This window comes from Amblyomma americanum, chromosome 3 (assembly GCF_052857255.1).
Source record: "Amblyomma americanum isolate KBUSLIRL-KWMA chromosome 3, ASM5285725v1, whole genome shotgun sequence".
In the NCBI taxonomy this organism is placed as follows: Eukaryota; Metazoa; Arthropoda; class Arachnida; order Ixodida; family Ixodidae; genus Amblyomma; species Amblyomma americanum.
The window spans coordinates 192,876,627-192,889,672 of NC_135499.1; the positions used below are offsets into that span (position 1 = coordinate 192,876,627).

At 46.1% G+C, this 13,046-nt stretch overlaps 1 protein-coding gene and 1 long non-coding RNA gene across 8 annotated transcripts in view; one reads left to right on the plus strand and one right to left on the minus strand.

Moving 5' to 3' along the window:
* Window positions 1–13,046, plus strand: part of LOC144125738 (uncharacterized) — a 64,908-nt gene that overhangs the window by 41,914 nt on the left and 9,948 nt on the right. The window lies entirely within an intron of this gene.
* The window catches only part of LOC144125736 (unconventional myosin-IXb-like), an 86,217-nt gene that overhangs the window by 29,099 nt on the left and 44,072 nt on the right, over window positions 1–13,046 (minus strand). For 2 of the 7 annotated variants that reach the window (XM_077659394.1, XM_077659395.1), the window contains exons 24-29: window positions 11,166–11,344; window positions 9,697–9,816; window positions 7,045–7,249; window positions 5,620–5,700; window positions 3,674–3,872; window positions 2,771–2,917 (exon numbers count right to left, since the gene is read on the minus strand). In XM_077659394.1, the coding sequence (XP_077515520.1) occupies window positions 2,771–2,917; window positions 3,674–3,872; window positions 5,620–5,700; window positions 7,045–7,249; window positions 9,697–9,816; window positions 11,166–11,344 (931 nt within the window). The remainder of the gene's footprint in view (window positions 1–2,770; window positions 2,918–3,673; window positions 3,873–5,619; window positions 5,701–7,044; window positions 7,250–9,696; window positions 9,817–11,165; window positions 11,345–13,046) is intronic. The other 5 variants (XM_077659397.1, XM_077659396.1, XM_077659400.1 and 2 more) reach the window with 3 other exon arrangements.

Genomic DNA, 13,046 nt, shown 5'->3' on the forward strand with positions numbered 1-13,046 from the left:
CAATACACACTAAAGTACCTAAGTACAAATTTTCAAGGTCTAATTTGACATCCAACTACATAAAATCGACATCTGATGCCACCCGGGCTTCCTCCTCGGAGTGAAGCATTATTTAAACCCCACCAAAGATCAATGCTTTGCCCAGACAAAGATAAGTCCTCTTGTGGAAACATTGGATAGCACCCTGAGGCTTGCTCCCTTGTTCACTTTGTGTTAAGCTTTTTAAGGTTAGATGCAACCGTAGAAAAAAAAAAAAGGTAAAAAACTTGGGGGTCATCACCATACTTAAAGAAGATGATGGGATAGCATTTAGGTTGCGTGCTGTGGTGTCCACAATGAGCATCTAATGTTTTTAAGATTTTCCTGACAAAACTCAGGTCAGAATCGGCTCCATTGCCCTTACATGGCATGCATGAGTCATCACGTTCTAGAATGTTCCAGTAACTTCCATCGGATTACCATATGGAATTGTACTTATCCCCTACTAATGCACCTTAATCCGTTTTCAGGGGTGGGCCTACTTCCAAAATTTTAAAAGATCCTCACTTGTTCAACTTTGGTGGTGCCCTATGATTGGCCCACTGGCGGTTGAGCAGTGATGATGACATCACGCCCCTTTCAATCGCATTCACAGATTGTGGGGAGATATCCCTACTGGCACAGTGGTACTGCGGTTAAGCGATCCGCCACTGCCCCTGCAGGTGGCTGTTTCAAACACTGCCACTGATGGGGCTTGTGAGACCCAGGTTGCTCTTCCCAAGCTCTCGTAAAGCTCATGCATAGCGCCACGGTGGGCAGGTGGCAACTGCACTGAATTTGGCAACGGTGGGCAGCTTGTTCACAATACAGTGGGCAGGTTGCCACCTTCCACGATAGGCAGGTTGTGATGACGTCACAAGGTCATGCGACTTCTTTCGACTAAACAGGAATTTTCATAGGGAAATTAAAATTTCGTGGTGCTCTGATCGGCCAACTGGGGTTACACAACCCTGACGACGGCATCAGGGAATTCACCAATCAAGGAATTTTGTAATAGGAATGCCGGAAATTTTGTAATAGGAATGCCATAGCCTAAATGCTATGGCATTAAAACCCAGCTAGTGGAAAAGTGAAGCATTTAAACATGCACATTAAGCAGCATCCGCCTCGCATGCGGGAGGTGCGGGGTTCAATCCCCAGTGCCACCGGGTGCCCACAGGTAATACAATGGGTACAAGCTTTACCCTGGTCTGGTGCTCGGCTTCTCTAGGGTGAAATGCTTGGGAAATGGGTCTTTGACCCCACCTTGAGAAAAAAAGGGCCACAAATGGGCTTCTACCACACGAGGCGGATTTAACGCTGTTGACGGCGGAACTTATCGCTGATCCATCAGAGCAACTGTGCAGTCACGATTGCAGCAAATTATACACCTGCTTACTCCAACAAGCACACAACACAATGAAGTTCTGTAAAACATTCAAACAATCCTAGTGATGGAAAAAGATTTAGAGCACAGCTCTTAGGCGTCCGTTCCTGGCTTGCGCGCTGTCATAACCGACAGAGCCACAACAAAGTGCAGAGCACTGGTGTTTTACCAGCGCAAGAAGACACGGACGAAGGAACACAGAACAAAGACAAACGAGCACTGATTTGCGCTCAGCGCTCGTTTGTCTTTGTTCTGCACTTCGTGCTCATTTGCTTTGTTCTGTGTTCCTTCGTACGCGTCTTTTTGCACTGCTAGAACACCATGGAAAACCAACTAGCCCATCAGTTGACACTGTTGAAGAGCACTGCCCCAGCCGACCCATAGCCAAGTAAAGAGCACAGAGGAGGATGAAAGTAGGGTGATAACGAAGGGAGGGCAGAGAGAAAGATGGAAAGTGGAGGAGGAGGGTACGGCAGGGGCAGGCAAGAAAAGTCATGCTCAAGTTTGCACTGGATGTTCCGTAATAACTTCCTAAACGTGCTTACAGATAGCCGTCACACTTAGACAGTGCATCGTAACCACCTGCGCAAAAGCAGCTGCAGCGGGTGCAAAAGCAGGCAGATACCCCAGCAACCCCTCATTTCAGGCGGCACACATTGGAGGGTTTATGAAAAACAATGCACTGCCTTGCCTAAGCGAGGCGATTCTTTGCTAAAAGATAGTGGACACCTTAACTGCCTGCCGCACAAGCACATGGCAGACGATGTTCAAATCAGCATAAGATATACCACAAAACTGCTAGCCACAACTAGATTCAGCCACGAACTGGCAGTCGAACCGTCAACCAGCACATACATGGGGCATGCACCTATGGGGACCATTTTGTGGAGTTCATACCGTTTACCATGGGAATGGGCACGCGCTACTCTGAATGTGCAGACCATGCACCTTGCGGCCCGCTACAAACGCAGATGCATCTTTTGTGGCTTCAGCGTTCCTCTTTGAAGCTATGAGACAAGCACCTTGCAACACATTCTCACACGGAGCACCAAACATGGAAGAAGATGCTGCAACCAGGCCAGGGTTGCACCACGCCATTCCACACCACTGAAGAGTGTTCGGTCAGTGAGATAGTTTAGAAGCCTTGTGCAAAAAAGAGGCAATGCTTCGCATTGTACTCTTAAGGGTAGCTTAAGTGCCATCCAAGCTTTCTGCCTCAATATATATATCGCAAAATCAAGCTGCACTCAAATTCTGTATTAAAGAGTTCCGTAATCGTCAGTCAAGTTTTTTTTCGAAGACAGTAAAAGATGACAAAGGCACACAACATGAGCACTACAGGCACCTGCAAGAAGCATCCCTTACGTGTGCACTTGCTGCCCTGGTTGATAAACAGTGTCATGCTCCGCTTGCACACCGAGCACAGCTCACTCTTTGACCGGGCGCCGCCAGGCTTCAGGGTGTGTGACACGGACTGTTTCCTCTCTCCTGGCATTGGTTCCGTACAGAGGCCTAGATCAAAAGGCGAGAGACCACTGCCTAAGCTATGGCACATAACAAGTGCCACAAAGTTCAAAGCAAGTGCCGGCTCTTGCAATAAAATAGGATCTTCTATGCTCACCGCCATGACTGGGGGTGGCACTGGTAAACAAACTCAAGGTTAGGCTAAATGTAACACAATATACTGTTGAAAGTAAGAGGTAAGATAGCTAGCTCCATAGCTCAGTTCATTGAGCACTGCATGTGACCTCCAAAGGTCACGGCTTCAGATCCCGCTGACAGCACATTGTCCTTTCTTCTGCTAAGAAAAACTAATTTCTCACACTAATCAACACATCCTTAAAAGACATTGCATTCACCTATGCTTTCCTTGTTTAATGACTGTTGGCTTCTTTCATATGTATTGATGTGATGATGGCACTTAACTTGCAAATGACAGAGCAGAACACCAATAACGCAACAGTCGATAAGCCAAAAAGAAAAGACATTAATATTACAGTAAGGAAGCCTAACCTTCGCGCCTCGTAAAAAGCAGAACAACACCACAGAGCTGTGAAGATCTTTGACACTCCAGGTTATTTTGTTCACACACAAAAAGGGACATACTATTTTGCGAGAGCCCACAAGTAGCAGAAAAAGAAATGTCTAAGTGCCCAACATAAATTGCAATGCCTGATAAACTTATTCTTTTCTTTAAGACTGATATGTTTTAGGCACATCTCAGCTCACAACATGAGCCCATAATCATGAGCCCTTAAGCATGCTCACCTTCTGACCGAAGTGAGAGGGCATCCTCTCCACCTGATTCGTCTGTGTCGTCCCTATTTTCCTTCTTGTCCTTCTTGCTGCCAATAAAGGTCTTGAGGTGCTTGCGTGCTTTGTGCAATGGACCCTTCAGCTCTTCTTTCACCAAGCCCATGTTACTGTCTTCCTGGACATTATTTTGTTGGCTTGACCCAGACGGACTCTAAAAATGCAAAAAGGTACATAAGATTCACCAAGTCTTTAACATCTGAGATGCCAGAAGGTTAAACCCTAACTGTTTCCACTGCTTTAGATCATTAAGCATTTTGTCAAGCTTATCTAAAGAAATAAATATTAGTGCGGTTTGGTGTAACAAAAAGGGTTTTCTGCCAAACAGGGTGAAAATATGTAGAAACAACACGTAATTCCGAAATGGTCAAAATAAATGGAATGGATATGCAGGGCCCCAGACAGCAGCATGATGACTGAGACATCAAATGACTGCCGCACAACAAAGCAGTCAGTAAAAAGAAAAATGTAATCAGTGCTCTTCACCTCAACATGTAACAATTGAAATTGTATACAAAAAGCACACCCCGCAAAGAACAGCATTAAAGGGGTCATGACATGATATACCAACAAACTGTGCTTTCACATTGCAGCTACTAGCCACACCGTTATCATGCATACTTAAAAAGAAGTAGGGCTCTACGTGTGCATTTGAGCTAGAAATTGCAATTTGAAGTTATCGGCTCTAAGCCCCTCCCCCTGGCAACAACAGACGTATTGAAGCAGCCTGAGTGACGTCATAACCTAACATTTCCGTCGCCTGCTGCAGAACTGCCGCGTGCACGGTCGATGCGGAGCAGAGCACACCCCTACTTGAGTTCGGCTGTAGCACATTGTGGTGAAGTCGCCAAGGCCAGGCAGGACAAAGTTGTTGCCTTTGCCCCCTGGCGTAGGGTGTAGGCTTGTCAGCACTATAGCAACCCCGCATTGTCTCTCCAACATCCCCTCTTCGCACCTCCACACCCATAGCCTGAACTACGAACAAACCAGTCCCCCTAGGCTCACTACACGCAGTTCAGTCGTTCAGTCGCAGTTCAGCACGCGACTTTTGGCTTACGTCGTCACAAATCACAAATGCGCCAGCGTTGCGTGACTGCCACACAGTTCGGAAGAACATTTAAAAATTAAATTACAAATTACTGACTGCACCAAATGAGCTCATATTTTGCCCAGTTGTTCCAAGATGTATCGCGAGCAACATGCAATAAACAACTTGAGTCTGAAAAATGGTGTCATGACCCCTTTAAAAATTTGGTCAGTTGCAAGGTTAGCATAATTATTGGCTTCGGGTCTAGCACATGCATGGTGCATTCCGCAGCATTCAGCAACAATGTGGTAAAGTCTTGTGACATTCTACAGCAAAGACTTTTTACATGACATTTAAAACCTGAAAACTTCCACGATACTCCTCGGCATATGTTGTGAGTGAACTTCACAACAACAAAAACAAGAAACATCGCTTCAACATTAGACAGTGAAATCAGAATTGCCTCACCAGCATAAAAAGAGTGCTGAAAAAAATGACAAAATGAAGGGATAAAGGTTGCAAACAGTTCATGCACAGAAACAGCAACTCTCCAGCTTCGTGGCTACTACACGCAATTCCTGCTGCGGATGCTGCGGCCACATGCAGCCATGTTAGAAGTAAGAGTTTCTTTTCCCCCTCTGCAAGCCTTACTGTCTAGAATCTAAGTCAATATTTTCTATAAATGGCATGCATGCTCCTCAAATGGGGGTTAGTAAGCAAAAGCAATGCCATGCATGGTTAGGTTAAGGCATAGCATAGAGCTGTTGTTTTATAAAGTGCTTTCTTTTTTTTTATTGTAATATTGCTGCCGTAAACGTGACATGACTCCCAATGGACTGCCATGAAGTTGCATCTTATCTAAATAATCTCTTACTCTCTTCTTCTGTTGGTCAGGAACTTGCTTGTTGAATGAGTTGTCAGGAGTGATTTCTGAAAGGCATTTCCTGACAGGTACCTAAAATGCAAGAGCCACTTATTAGGGTGCTAAAATTATTGCTAGGATTAAATATTTCAAAAGAAAATATGGCGGCAGTAATATGCAATACTGTGGATTAGTAATCCAAGTCAGGTACTCTTCGTATGTGTTACTCTCTTCAGTAATGCCCATTACCCGACTTCTGCTTGCATATCTTCTACCTAGTTAATATTATTGGACCTGGTCACAGTACGATATAGTGGTACCGTATTTACTCGCATAATTTGAGCACTTTCTTTTCCTGAAATTAAGTCTTCAAAAAGGGGGTGCGCAAATTACACAAAGATTTCGCAAACTTGTCCTAAAGAACTCTCTATACAAAGGTCATAACGCACAATGTACACAGTACAGTAAAACCTTGTTAAACTGAAGACACTTGCACCGCGAAAAATATCCGAATTAGCCGGGTTTTCGGATTAACCAAGCACAAACACAGCAAAATAAAAAGTGGGACTCGGGCAAAAAATTTCGTTGTGGGAATGTGGTACCTGTATTGAACAAACTATATACTGTCGCGTAAATGTCTACCTTCCAACCCATAGCCCCTGCTGGCCAAAAAAAAAAAAAGTTGCCTCCAAAGAACAGTTGACGGATGCACCGGCTGCTGTCCCCCCTCCCTCCCACCTTCATCATCGCACCGCCGCACTCTGTTTTGTAGTTTCCCCTGGGTTGGAATCGCGGCACGTGTGCAACTTAAAGCAATAGCACTTAACAATGTGACCACAAGGACAGCAGTCTGAAGCCAGTGGAGATAAAGAACGAAAAAACAGCACTCCATACTCGCAAGCGGCCCGACTGACTACAGCGGCAAACCGAACTGCAAACCGTTCTGTAGTTTTGGATTCCGGCGTGACACACGCCTCGGAGTTATCGTAATTTCCTTGTCGCGCTATGATCGCTAGTCCGAGGAAGCGACTGCCAGCGCGAACGAACCAAGTAAACAGCGCGCAATTCGAATTTTCTTTAGCGGAACAGATTTGCATATGAATTAACGACTTTTTTTTATGCCTGGAGCTCTGTATGTCGTGCTGTAAACAGATGCCGGCACAGGGCGCGTAATACCCGCCATTAATCCACTTATTTGCTCTGCATGTCCTTGTCCACTGTGGCTAGACCCAACCATTTTCTTGCACCCACGCATGTTTGCGAACCCAGGCCTTTCCTGTTTCACAAAATAGAACCCATTTTGCTTTTTAGTATTTCCTTAAGGGTTGGCCTGCCCATTTTATGATACTCTCACATAAGAATGAATGCCACAGCCATTTCCATTCCATGGGTACATGACGAGGCACACAGAGAATCGTGTCACATGCAATCGCACACCTTTTGCAACTCCTTGCCCTTGAGTGCCAGGTTACTGGCGTCGCTTGTGCTCAATTTGTGGATGAGGTTTCTCTTCTCCCTGAAGGTAGCCTCCTGGTGCACTGTTCCAGTGGCTTCAGCCCCGGGAGACATCAGCGGTGAGGCCAAGCCATTGCCACCTCCTTCTGATGCCAAGCTCTCATTCTCAGAATCCTCGTGAGTGCTCCTGGGTTTCAGAAGAGCGCCACAAGCTCAGTGCGTGCCAACATTTGCAAGATTTGCAAGTGGAAAACGCTGTTCCAGTAAAGGTGGATACACCATTTGCACGAACCATTCACCTGCGGACCAGGCATTACGTGATGTCCCACTTCTACTCTGCGAGGTCTGTGCCTGACTCGCGCACAAAGATTGCTTGTATGCCTGACTCGTGTACAAGCATTATACAGTTAAACCTGGATATAACGAAACTGAAAAAAGTCCGGGATTTTTAGCTACATCCAGGTTTTCTTTACATGCAGTTTTCGTGAGAAGACTCAAAAGGTCAATGCAGAACGGAAACCAAATAAAAAAATAAATGTAGGGGAAATCACCTAGAAAACGTTAAAAGGAAACCCCTTTACTTGATGTCTTAAATGCATAGACCACCACCTCCGCGCGGCTCATGCAGCACTGCTACGAAAGAGGGTGGAAGAGTAGCGGACGCGCACGCATTGCGGATGAGCTAGAGGAGAGTGTGTACGGTCGCGCTGCTGCTGTTAGACCGGCCGCGGAGGCATCTGCTTCCTCCCTCATGTTCCCCTTCTTAATCTGCCTGCCGCTGTTGCCTGGACTGGACTCTTCACCTTGCGTCACCAGCGCTCTCCGCCATACCTGCTCCCGAAGCGCGAGAGTTATCGGCGTCAGAATGAAGCAAGCAACCACGCGGCAGTGATGGGCGCGTACTGCTCATACCGTTTCCTTTTGCTATGCTCTATTATTTTTCGTTGTTCTTGAGCATGAACTCTTGTAGTACCACATGGCTAACGTTTCAAAAGTAAAAGCAGTGGTGATGCACCAGCAGCACTGAGCACGGCGCGCTGTGTCAACTGCGGTCGCTCGTTGGGTTGTAGATGTTCCTCTCATGTCAATTCGTGCTTTATCGTCATGAAACTTTTCTGCTGAGTTTCGTAACACAGCACAAGCAAACAGACAGTCAGCATAACGAGTTCGATGTACCAAGGTCAACTGCCGCAATGCCTTCGCTACATGGAGGTCTCAAATACACATGCTTCAATGAGGGCGGCATTGGGTTGGTTTATGGTTTATGGGATTTCCAAAACTTCCCAAAGCGACTAAGGCTATGAGGGACGCCGTAGTGGAGAGCTCCGGAAATTTCGACCACCTGGGGTTGTTTAACGTGCGGAGGCAGCGTTGAGGAATTGCGAAATATCGTCACATAGTGGTGACTGCAGTCCGGTGAGCAGGAAGGCAACGAAAATGGCTTCCAAATGAAACTCTTTACTTGGGCTGACTTGCACCCACAAAGAACTGAATTACTCAGCAGCGGCGTAGCAACAAGAGTGCTTGGCGGTCGTCGAACAGAATCCCTGCTGCTCTCGGCTTCACTCAAATTAAAGCCGACTACAAACTTTCGAGATACATCGAGCAGAGTGACCACAACAGTCTAGAACAATGTAGAATTGGCTCCGCCTGGGCGCAATCAATCAAGACAAATTTGGTCGCGTCTTGCGTCACAAACAGAGCGATAAAGCTGCATGCTGGCAGCTTTGAAGAATAAACAAACTTTAAAAAAGCACTGCATCATTATCGAGAAATTCACTATATAGAGGTTCGTTACATCCAAGTTTAACTGTAATACTATTTTGCCTATATAATTTTGTAGCCATTCATTTACTCATATGAAACATGCTGAACAGCACTGTAAAAAAGAAAACTATCACTCTCGCTACCAGCCAACCGAGCGGTTGGGTGTGCATTTATATGCTGCATGCTGCTCCATGTGCATGCTTGTGCAGCGGCGGCGTCAACAGTGACATTGAAGTGCGCCCATGTCATTTGTCGCAGCAGCTGTCCATAAACAGAAGGGCAGCAATAACTTCAAGATGCCTGCGTTGGAAATCAACTTCATGCAATTCGCCATCCACCACAAGGTCCGCCATGTGCCTGCCACTCAAGTGCTGGCTTGACTTTGGTTTGGCTCATGATTGCTAGTCATGCTCAATAAATTGGTGCAAATATGCAAACAAGCTACCTACTAGGCATTCAAAAGTGCAGTAAAGATTAAAGTAAAGAAATCTGCATTCACTCAACCTGTGCAACTATTGAAGTGCACACTAAAATATTTTATCTGCACCATTTTTAGTCCATTGCAATAGTCATGATTTGCGAATGTCATTAATTTCGGCCGTGGAGTACCGTGTAAAAAAGATGACATGAGACTGACTAACTTAGTCCATTGCAATAGTCATCATTTGCGAATGTTGTTAATTTCGGCCGTGGAGTACCGTGTAAAAAAGATGACATGAGACTGACTAACTAAAGTAATTAGTTGAAAATGGTATTAAATTTCCCATGTGACATGGGTATTAAGCAGTCTGATTGAGCATCAATGGCATATTTCTTTCCTAAACGCTTCAAATTATTTTTCTGAGTGAAAGCAAGAACAAGCCTCACTCTTCTGAGTCAAGAGAGCGACGCAGAAGTCGTTCCATCCCTGCAATTCCGTTGGGAAGCAAGGCATCTTTCTGTCCCCGGAAGGCCGCCATCCGGCTCTGCTGTTGACCGCTAGTGAACCTGCATTCCAAGGCAGGCCACATGTTCTCACCATCTCAAGTTCGAAAGTGAGATTGTGTGTGTGTGTGTATATATATATGCTTGCAAACGTAAGGAACACAAACGTGAGGAATACTCGCGAAAAATTTAGCAGAACCAGAAGCTTCATTGTTGTGAAATCAGGCCAGAATATTGACAGATTGAACTGGACAGTTTCCTTTACCGTTTCGAAATCAACACCGTGGCGCGATTTTCGCGGTACATCACAAATCTTGGACAACGGACATATTCACGTACTAAACACATCCGCTACATTTGCTATCAAAATAATTTTTTTTCTGCACGCACTATAAAAGCACCCCTGCTTTCGTTCTGCAATAATCCATACAGAGTCGTTCTGTTGAGACTCCACCCAGAACCACCATCATACTGTCATTTACACAGCAGTCTATGTGCTAGGTCAGTGCCTAGATCCATCAGAAAGGAAAAAATAAATAAAAACACCGTAACAATGCTCGCCTGTGGCACAAAGCGAGACTACAGTGCACCCTAGCAAGCGTCAGGCTTCTTGCGATGACGTGCCGCCCACCAACACGCCAAGCAACCGCGGATTGCTGCACACCACTTGCTCAGTGTCGCTAGGCCTAACATGCTCCGCAATGAAGCCTCAGAAAGAGCTCTTTGGAACTAGCCACCAATTAGGTATCTCAACATAAAATGTTTAACATTTTCACCAGTCTCTGTCGACACGCTAACTTGGCATGGAAATCAAGGTAAGACTGATTTTCATTGTGCCTTCGTCAGCAAAGCCAGCGAAAAAGCCGAAAACTGCTTCACACCCACGGCCGCGGTATACGTAAGCACGGAGTCTGAGCTCCTGGCAAAACTGTCACAGGTAGTCGTGCACTGCATCGCAAGCTGTCAGCTGCTCTAGTGTAAGTGAAAACTGATGTTTTGACGAAACCTAGCGAGCATACAGGCATATATAGATGCGCAAGAAAAAAAAAACAGCTGCTTACTTAGAAAAAATTCGTTGCACCGGAACTTCACTCAGAAAATCGTTCACTGTGGAGGGAAATCATTGCATTTCCTTGTATGGTTTGCTGACAGGGGCATCAGAAAAACTTCGTAGTGGCGGAAATTTCGCTGTAGTGGCATTCGATATTACGGGGTTTGATTGTAGGTGCTAAAAGCTAGCCAAAATGGCTCCACATTTATCTGGCAGGTGCAAAAGACAAGAATGAAAGTTAACAGAGAAAGATGGGCACCAAAGGCAGTGCATGAGCATACTTTTTACATCTGTATTAAAAAGAGGACTGGGCATGACCGCTCTCAAAATGTGCCCTGGGCCTCTAAGATGTCTCCATTACCTCCTCCTGAACAGGTAGCCTCGGCAGGCAGCCTGAAATTCCACAATGGAGTGGTGTAGCAGATGCACCCTACGAGAGTCCCTGTAGCGCCGCCAGCTCCGCTGCACCACAATGGCCGCCTCGTGCTGTGCCCTCTCCAGTGCCAGCCGCCTTCGCAAGAGGTAGCCCCTTGCATGACACTGCACATGAATAGGAAGAAGACAGCACGGGTATTCAGAATCAACACTATTATAAACGTAGTCTATTGTAGACCCTTTAGCTGGTATCTATACTTTGTCAGCTAAAGATAAGCTAAGAAGCATCCATTTATTCCTCCTTGGACGCTCAACCTTGCTTCCGCTTCTTCATAAGCACCTGAAAGGCAAACTCTGCTCATGTGTTTTCACGTGTAAACATTAGGCACAGTTTTTTCTCAAAATACAAACTCAAAGGGGAAAGCAAGTTTGTCTGACTCATGAAATATGAATTAAGGGGGAGCTGGTCTAATACACTTGATGTTTACAGGACCGAAGGATCAGTTCCAATTTACTAAACTAGACTGAAACTAAATTTTACTTTGGCTAGGATTGTTCTTACCATGTTAGGCATGTCATACGACTACTCTTGACAAGGTTCCGCGCTTGTTATAAAACTATTACTGTTACAAGAGTTTAAAAAGTTCCATAGCAGAAGACGCATGCACCTTCCGGCGTGTCATGCAGTTATAGGCCGATTCACACGACGGACCGTTCGGATGCAGCCCGCGCATCACGTGTTCGTGCGTCACCAAATTGAGAGACGTGCTGTTGGCCCGCGGATTGGACAACCAAGGAAGTTCAAGTGCCTCTCCCCTCGCGGGAATTAGCAGCGGCCTGCGAAGATGAGCGCACTAGCTCTGGCAACCACCACTCTTACCAGCTGGCTGGCGCGCTGTTTTGACAAGCTGCACTGCATTCGCTACGATGACAAAGCGATCAACTGGGATAGCAAGACGGCCCAGGCCATTGAGGAATCGGACAAAGGGCCGCACCTGCACCATTCAATCGCAGTCATGGGTTGGGATGAAAAAGCAGTTTGACCAGCATTGCGAAACACTTTAAAATAATCTGGCAATAATGGTACACCCAGCGCGTCATCTGCTCTTTTGGCCCGTCGCATCCGCTTGACGTCATCGGATCGTAGGCGTTTTTAGTGGCGCATGAACACGCGATGCACGGGCCGCGGGCGAACGGACTGTCGTGTGAATCGGCCTTATGCAACTGCAAGGTGGGCCCACTGGGAGTGAATGGACTGCAGGTGGCACGGAGTGAATGGTTGAAGGCTAATGTGTGGCTTGGCTGTCTTGGCTCTGGTAATGAGGCAAAAGTTTTTGAAATTTCGCGCGCCATTACCATGCCACAACACTGTGAAGCTGACAGGGGCATAAATACGCATGCCACACACACATGCTGCACATTAACATGCACGCCACACTCACTTCTGGAGTACAGCAAAGAGTGAACAATTCAAAGCATATGAAGAACTGTTTTCTCTCACATGGTGTTTGGGTGAGGTTCTTGCCTGATTTGGAAAGAATTAATCAAAACTCAGCATCGCCTAAGGCGATTCAAGGTAAAAAAAATTGAATTTTCGGAAAAGCTGCACCAGCAGTGCCATCTTTCATCAGTGGCAGGTGGACGAAAGCAGACAATGCGAAACAAAAAGCACTCCACATTCGTGGGCATTCGCTCACAGTGCTGTAAATTCATGCAGTTGTTGTTCATGTTGCTCACAGTATACGCTTGTCATGCGTTCCTGTTCACTGTGGTTTCTAAAGGAAGCGGCAAGGTGCCGAAACACCACAGCTATGGAGCAGAGTGCTAGCGAACGTTCCTGTTCACACGTCTTTTCCGGCATTTGGTA